The sequence below is a fragment of the Poecilia formosa genome, unplaced genomic scaffold (genome assembly GCF_000485575.1).
Source record: "Poecilia formosa unplaced genomic scaffold, Poecilia_formosa-5.1.2 Scaffold168, whole genome shotgun sequence".
NCBI classification, from domain to species: Eukaryota; Metazoa; Chordata; class Actinopteri; order Cyprinodontiformes; family Poeciliidae; genus Poecilia; species Poecilia formosa.
In genome coordinates this window covers 88836-97205 of record NW_006800107.1, presented here as the reverse complement: position 1 = coordinate 97205, position 8370 = coordinate 88836, and the positions used below count along the sequence as shown (strand labels likewise).

Here is an 8370-nt window from a genome sequence, read left to right as displayed (position 1 = left end):
CATTCACCGCGTCGCTTCAGTTGGTCACGTCCAAGTTGTCCTGCAGTTTCCCCGTCTCCAAACGCGTCGCGTTAAAACTCCTGCAGCTTCTCTACTGTAAGCTACGGAGGCCTGAAGGTGCCACAATTTAATAAAAACATTGAGGTCAGAGGTTCCAACAACTAAATAAAATACGGACTTTTAAAAATTAAGTGTATTTTTTATGCATAATAGAAATATAACATCATTATTTCAAGCTTCTATTTTATCTAAAATATTTATGATGAATAATTTAGATTTTGCTTGTTCGTTTAATTCTTTATCTCCAATTTTACTGCTAATGTCTATAAATAACCACCAACTTTCTTAATATTATTGTTTGCAAATTTTGACACACAGTTAAGTAGAAATCTCCACATTACCCAGTTCTAATTCCATATATTTAAAATACAATACTATTCATTTTTGTTATAATTTGTTTTCTACAGTAATGTACAACACTTTTTCTAGTTTTGTTTCTCTTTAACATACTCTTTTTTTAAATTATTGTTTTATATATGCATGTTTGTAAAAGCACATTTTTGCGTTGCAGTTGGGTCTCACTTGATGCCATAAAAAAGGAAGGAATTGACTTGTTTTCTGGGATTCAAACTATAAAAGGAGAAATGCCTGTAATTTGAATATTTAAAGGTTAAACCAGGACAGCATCCTGTTCTCTGACAGAGAGCCTCTCAGTTTTTATTACCATGCAGCAGGATTTTACTGCTGGATGTTTGGAGACGGGAACACTGCTGGGATAAAAGTGGGAGCCTCTGGGTTTGGAGTCTTCACTGCTAGCATGCTAATCTCTTGCACCCACAGGTGATCTGTGATGAACGGGCAGCGCAGGTCACTGCTGTGACATTTAGTAGTGCAGCAGATAAAAGTAGAAACTCTCAGCTTTGAAATTCCTTGTGGTTAAAATTATATATGTATATATAAAAGGGTTGATTGGAAATTTATTTTGTATTTGGTAAGAAAATCTAAACATAGTCACAATGTATTGCAGTAAAAGTAGCTGTGGGTGCAAAAGACTGAGAACATTTCAGAAGCATCCCCAGCAGCTCAACCACTGAATAAATCAGTAAATTAAAACTAAAATCTATCCGTCCTGCTTGTGTTTTCTTGCCTGTGTCTGAATCGCAGGCAGAGGAAGTCACAGCATTAGAGATCTGTCAGTCGGGTCAGTGGCCCGCTGCTCTGGCTGCTCTCTGCTGCTCCAGCATCGACCGTACTGCAGGGGACAGCATGGCGGGAGACATGGCCGGGGTGAAAGGTCGTAAAGGGTAGTGTGCGTGTTTTCCTGGGAAATAGATGCACTGGAAGTATTTCTGACCTGGAAAGAAAAGAAGGCGAGATGCTGTGTGTGTGTTTTAATCAGTGGTGTTTCAAGCATGAAGAGAGGAAGATATAAACATAAATACAATAACTAAATGAATTAAAAATCATGTAAATTATGTCTACATTAATTTGGTGCCTGATGGTTGTGATCTTTCTACGGCAAACATCATTTGAAATAAAGTTAGTGCTTTATCATTGGCTTCCACCATGTTGGTGTAATACTTCAGCATTAAACTAATAATAATGTTTATGATTATAATGTTTATAATTTAGGGTTGGCACAACTAACTTTTAGTTAGCGGTAACTTTTAGCCATTATTGGCTACTGTTGACCTTTTAATTTGAACCAAATTACAGAAGCAGATCTTACTCGGTTTCTTCTTTTCTGTCTTCTCTGTAACATTGTCTTCAGTCTCGGGCTCCTCTGCAAGAAGTCAAACATAATAAACTGAGATTAAGGAATTATGTGTTCATCTGTCAGAGGAGAAAATAGAGGCAGTGACTGTCTGCAAGCTTATAGGCAGAAAAAATAGAAAAGGTGGATCTTTTTCCCAACAATCATTATTTTGCCTTTTCAATCTTATTCCAAAGTTCACCTTTTTAAAAATTAAGTAGCTTTTTCAAAAACTCTTTACAGTGAAGTTAAAAAGAAACACTGACGCTTGGAGATCTTATAGATTGCTAATAACTTTGATTTGTTTGTTGGCTTTGTGATTTATTTGAAGATCAGTGTTTTAAAGCTAGATGTAATTAAACTTGTTGGAAAGTTTGAGCATGGACAAAATATTTAAAACAGAACTAATGCATTTAAGAAACTGCTTTTCATCTTTTCATCTATGTTTCCGTGTTTATTTATTTGTATAGTTGTCATTTCCACCAATCAGCCTGAGGCTATAAACCTTAAGCTATAAACAACAAAGAACAAAACCAAGAGAAATGCAGGATCTCCTGAAGTAAAACCTGTTTTTAAATGAAAATGACAAATATATCAATATCTAATTATTATAAGTTATTATTGTGACCAGTTTAGTATCTGAAAACCTTTGATAATATAAAAGTTATATTATGGAAAATGTAAGACTTTAAAATCACACAGCAACGTGTAAATATCTTTTCAGTTCTATCAAAGCTAAAATATAACATTAATACACAAATATGAAAAATATGCATATATCAAATAATTAACTTTAATTAAGGTCAGTTTTAAGAAAAAGTGTAAGTGTCTTCACTGGAACTTTGATCATTCCTTTCCACACCACTAAAGTACTTCTTGGAGTTGTTTTTAAAGTATTTTACCACAGATTCTGTTCTGATTCTGGTTTTTCTTGTTTTATCAGCCAAAATCAAACGGGTGTAGAAAACAGGAGGAGGTCTGTCCAGTAGAAGTGTGGGGACACTCGGGGCGGTGCTGGTAATCCACTGAATGACTCATTATGAACAGGAGACTAATCAGTTTTGGCTCTTAGGTTTAATCTATTGGGTAATTGATGCTGTAAAACATTAATCTCTTCAAATAATTCAAGACCCTTAAAGATGTGGATAATCTGGTCTCAGTTAAATGATCTCATTAAATTCTTTGACTGTGCTGTCATTAGCATCAGCATCTCCTCCTCATACTGGTTCAGTCAGTGGAAATAAGGTGAGAACATAGTTTATACCTCAGACCTTACAGGAAGCAGCGTCTTCCCCATGCGCTAGTAACAAAGCATACAAATAAAATTATTATTGTCAAAAATAAAAATAACTCCCACACCGCTGTATTAGTCATAGAGATAAATGTTAAAATCACAAAATGGAATAAATCTATTCTGGATGATATTTTTAGTTTTATTGAAGCGATTTAATGAGTATCATAAAGGGTACAGTTTTATCATATTACCATCATCCTTCCAAGTTTTGCAGGGGTTTTACAGCAATTTTATCGTGAATTTATCAAATTAAAGTCCCTAAATCTGTCCCTAGACAAAAACAGGGTTACATAGGAAGACTGAAATGTGCTCACATCCTGTGGCTGCAAAACAAACCTGCTACCTGTGCCATCATTATTAATAGATGGTATGAAGTGTGTTGTGTTTGGTTTGATTGAGACGCGGCGCTGTGCATTCAGGCCCAAAACATCTCAACCTTCTCCAGAGTCACAAACGATGCTCACTGGGTCATACTTACGAGTTTTTGGTGGCTGTTTGACTTTATCTGGAGTTTGAGAAAAGATGTTGATCAGTTTAAAGTCAGGATCTCAGAGGAATCATCTATTATTTTCTGACTCCATACCTTCAGCTTCTTTGGCTGGTTTCTTTTCAGCCTTTGCAGCTTTTTCTGTAACAGAAAAGAAAAAGCCCAATTATATCCTGCAAAACGCATCACCATCATCGTTTGCACTCCCTCTGTGTTGCACCTCACAGCACATCCTCAATTCGAGTTTTATCTGGCAGAAAACAACTTTAATCACATAATCCATACACCTTTTTACGAGCCAGATTCTCTCTGAGACGTCAAGATAAACACATAAAAAAGCCAATAATCTGGTAAGAAATATGAGATTTGAATCATAACAATTTGTATTTGCTCATTAAATGGTCACTGTTTGTTTCTTAGAATATATTATGTATTAGTTATTATGCTGAAAATAAATATTTGTTTCATCTCCATTGCGCTTGATGCAGCTATCGGGATATCGGGTCTTTTTTAACAGACAAACCCACACACACTCGTCCTCCTATAGTTGGACGTGGTTTTGAAATCTATACATTAAGAATCTGAGTGTGAATTTTCTGGTAATCTGTTCTCAGCTCCTTTCTGACCATTTCCTCCCACTCCCACACATTCTGCCTAATTATTCCCCTTTTCCACTTCATGTGTTCAGCCTGTTAACATGTGAACTCTGCTGGCTTTACATCTCATCTCGGCATCATTTGAAGATTCGGTTATTGTGACTAAAGTGAGGTCAAAGGCATTTCATCCTGCCCACTCTCGGCTTTAAAACTGAAATACATTTTATTATTCAACACAAATTTAACCGCTATTTAAAATAAATGTAAAACACAAATTCATGGCTACTTTGGAAGGACACACATGAGAAAGCTGTTTTGTTTTTTGTTTTTTTGTTTTTTTTCCAAAACTAACGTGAGCACAGCTTAAGTTTTGGAAACAATGTGGTTTGGACAGATAAGACCAAAGTTCAGATGTTTGGCCTTTTTGCAGAAAAAACAAACAAAGCACATGAGGACAAGCATCTCATTCAAACTGTGAAGCATGGTGGTGGAGGAATGATGATCTGGACTTCTTTTGCATTCACTGGATCACAATAACAATAAAGAACAATGCATAAAGTAAGACATGTATAAAAGAAAGGGATTGGGAAGGGACTTATTTGAATGTGAATATATTTGAAATAAACTAAACTAACCCTGCTCTCATTGGTTTGACCATGAACTCCACTGAAAACTAACATCAAATAACTCATTGACGTTAACTGCATGATCAACAGAAAACAAATTGGGGTGATGCAACGGCCTAGTCAAAGCCCAGAAATCAACTTGATCAAAGTGTTTTGGTTCAGTTAACTTTACAAAAATAAATATCTTTAACCTCCATGAAGTGAGATAATGTTATAAAGTCCCACTGGACAAAAATCTGATCAACTACTGAGAGTGATGGTGTAAGGATTTAGGTTTCTGTTTGTTTTCTAGTCAATTTCGTTCCTGTCGTCTTGTCAACCCCTTGATTGATCCCAGCTGTGTCCTGTTTCCTTGATTACTCCCTTGTGTATTTAATCCCTCCTGTGTCTGTGTTTCCTCGTGGGGTCCTTGTCCATTGTCAGATGTCTAGCAGTCGTATGTTCATGTCGTTGTCTTTCCTTTGTAACCAGTTACTACCAGTGATTGAGCTCCCAGCTTTTTGCTCACCTGTGCTGCCTGGACGTATCTATAGTCCTTTTGGATCACCATTAAATATTCAGTTTTGCACTACAGCCTGGGTCCCACCGTTTCTAACCTCAATGGTTGAGTTTCCTAGAAGATTATTTATAGAACCATGAAGCAGTAAAGTGTCTGTTATGTTTAACCCGCCTTGTGTTTGTTAGTTACCTGACTTAAAGGAAACTCTGACTGGTTTCTTTGGCTCGGCTCTAGCGGTCACGTTTGCCGTCCTGCCAGCTTCCAGTCTCATCCTCAGTCTCAGAGGCTGTGGACTTGATTCTGGTTCTGTCCAACACAACCCAACACCTTTTACTCATTCATACTAAATAAACCATTAGTATCTACATTCACTGGACTGGAAAAGTTTTAATTTCAGTTAGAAACTTGGTCAAACTTAATTACTTAAAAAAAAAGATTAACCATTAGGAAAAGGTCGCGGAGTTCGTGCATCATCAGAATTGTACCTTTCTTATCTTTGGATGCTTTGACTTTGCTCTTGACAGCCGGCGCTCCGGAGGGGAACAGAAACAATTAGTTTCTAATCAACAATCATCTGTCTTGTCACTGCAGTGAATGATGACTGACTTCATGCATATTAATTTGAGTCGGTGCGTGTTGTTACCTGTCCTCTTAGACACTGATTTCCTCTTCTGCTGTACAGCTGCAGGCTCTAACATAATGAGCAAATTGTTGGGATTAGCTTTAAAAAATCATGTTTCTGAATCACTGCTGACATTTTCTTTAGGCTGCATCTCAATCCATTTAGTAATGAGACCCCAGACAAACCAGACTCAGTCAGCTAACCTTTTCTTGATTTGGTTTTCTCTTTTGCAGGCCTCTCTACGGACGGAGAACAAAAAAAGCCAAATAACAACAGAAAACAAGAGCATGCAGCTAATAAATTAATTAATATTTTATGTACCTTTTTTAGCTTCAGTTGGAAGTTTTGATTTCACTTTTGCAGGCTTCTCTAGAAATAAATGATAAAATGTGACAGAAAAAAGCAACATTTTTGAAAGCATACAGCCTGATAATTCAGCTGATATCACATTTACCTTTTTTAGCTTCAGCTGGAAGTTTTGATTTCTCCTTTGGAAGCTTCTCTGTAGATGAAACGGTAAATTTTACATGAGAAACGTTTTTAAAAATATTTATACTATCAATTTTCTAAGTATATACTTCACCTTTTTTAGCTTCAGTGGAAAGTTTGGTTTTCTCTTTTTTTGGAGCTTTATCTAAAGAAATAAACATTTGTGTTCATTTTTATTTTGACGTCATTTATTTCATGGCGTTTATTGTAATTGAATCGTTTTCAGTCATAAAGTCACTGCGTTAACTGAAGCTAAACAGGAAATGCTTCTTTCTGTTTCATCTTTTTTCACACACAGAGAATAATTGCAGTAAAATGACCACAGAAGGTAAATGGTGCCAGTTTAATGCACGCAGAGCACTTTGTGTCACTGTATATTACAGTTATCACATGCTGCAGCTGCAGTTAATTTCAGGAAACATCCCACTGATTCAGTGAATTAAAGCAGAAGAACATCAAGTACCTTTTACTGAATCAGTAACCTTGGTTTTTTTCTTTGCAGCTGAGAAAACACAACAAAATACATAATTATTGTACACAGCTGTAATTAGGAGGAAAATGTTGATGTCTGCAAATTTAACTCGTTAATTAGTTTGTACCTTTCTTCACTGAGGGAGCTTTTGGTTCTTCCACAACTTTCTCTGGTTCTAAAAGAAAACCAAATATTTTTCATCATTCAATATGTGCTTTAAAACTCTTTTTAATTAGAACTATATTAAATTGATATGTATTTTATGTTTCTCTTTGTGTAATCATGTTTTTCTTCAGATTTTTGCTGTTTTTAACCCATTTCCACAGTAACTAATCATCTTCATGCTCCTCCTCACCCTGGACTTCAGCTGCTGCTGGCGGAGCTTCAGCAGCTGGAGTCGGTACCTCAGGCTCCACCGGTGGTTCAGTTTGTGGAGCCTCTGGCTGTTCTGGTTGTACTGGTGGAGAAGGCTCTGCAGGAGCTGGCATTACAGGTTGTACTGGTGGCTGATATGGCTGATAGTGAGTATAGAGCGGCTGCATTAGTGGAGGAGGAGGCTGCTGATGAGGAGGCTGTGATGAAGGAGCTGGAGGGTGAACAGTCACAATCGGAGCAGAGGGAGCTAAAAAGAAAAAAAAAGCTGTTCATGACCTCACTGCATGCTAAATAACATTCCAACTAATATGATTGATGTACCTGGATATACATGTTTCAGAAAGGATAGAGTTGTGGGGCGAGGAGGGGGAGTATTAATTTACATAAAAGACTTATTTAACATCAATGAGATAGTCATAGATCAGCATATATCAGTAGAATCTGTATGTTTAAATGTTTGTCTTTCACCTCGTATGAATTTTAATATTGTGGTGGTGTACAATCCACCATCAAGTTGCAGCACAACTTTTTATCATAACTTAAAGGAATTGTTAACAGGATTTAGAAACGACAGTGAAGTAATCATTTTGGGGGATTTTAATATAAACTGGATGGACAATAAATTGAAAAAACCACTTGGAGAACTGACAGCAAAATTTGATTTTCACCAGATAATCAATAGTCCCTCTCATATCACTAAAAACAGTCAAACTTTAATAGATTTAATTGTTTCAAATAAACCTGGTCGAATCATAAAAATCCTATAACTATATCTGACCACAATATTACTCTCATTGCAAGAAAATTATCTCAAAATCGTTTTGTCAGTCGCTGTAATACACCGAAACAGACTGTAATACAAATTCCAAGACAGGATGAACCCAAATTTGAGGCCGAAATATCTAAGGTTAATTGGGATGACGTTTCCAGCCAGAATCAGATAAATGATTGCTGCAATACACGTATTCTTAATGTTTGTAATATTATGAATAAGTTTCTTAAAACCCATACGAAGGGACGAAGAAAAATACAGCTACCTTGGGTATCAGATGACATTCGGCTGTTAATGAAAAAGAGAGACTATGCTCTAAAATCTTTTCTTAAAAATAAAAGGACCACAGATTGGCTGCTTTTTAAAAGTTTGAGGATCAGAGTAG

General features: G+C 36.3%; 1 protein-coding gene across 1 annotated transcript in view; it reads right to left on the bottom strand.

Moving 5' to 3' along the window:
• Positions 1-521: 521 nt before the first annotated feature.
• The window catches only part of LOC103146809 (probable serine/threonine-protein kinase kinX), a 26198-nt gene continuing 18349 nt past the window's right edge, over positions 522-8370 (bottom strand). The window contains exons 20-33 of the mRNA XM_016677850.1: positions 7194-7460; positions 6966-7013; positions 6830-6868; positions 6461-6511; positions 6332-6379; positions 6199-6246; positions 6081-6116; positions 5899-5946; positions 5741-5785; positions 5445-5561; positions 3631-3675; positions 3526-3552; positions 1730-1783; positions 522-1354 (exon numbers count right to left, since the gene is read on the bottom strand). Coding sequence (XP_016533336.1) covers positions 1203-1354; positions 1730-1783; positions 3526-3552; positions 3631-3675; positions 5445-5561; positions 5741-5785; positions 5899-5946; positions 6081-6116; positions 6199-6246; positions 6332-6379; positions 6461-6511; positions 6830-6868; positions 6966-7013; positions 7194-7460 — 1025 coding nt within the window. The 3' untranslated portion in view covers positions 522-1202. The remainder of the gene's footprint in view (positions 1355-1729; positions 1784-3525; positions 3553-3630; positions 3676-5444; positions 5562-5740; positions 5786-5898; positions 5947-6080; positions 6117-6198; positions 6247-6331; positions 6380-6460; positions 6512-6829; positions 6869-6965; positions 7014-7193; positions 7461-8370) is intronic.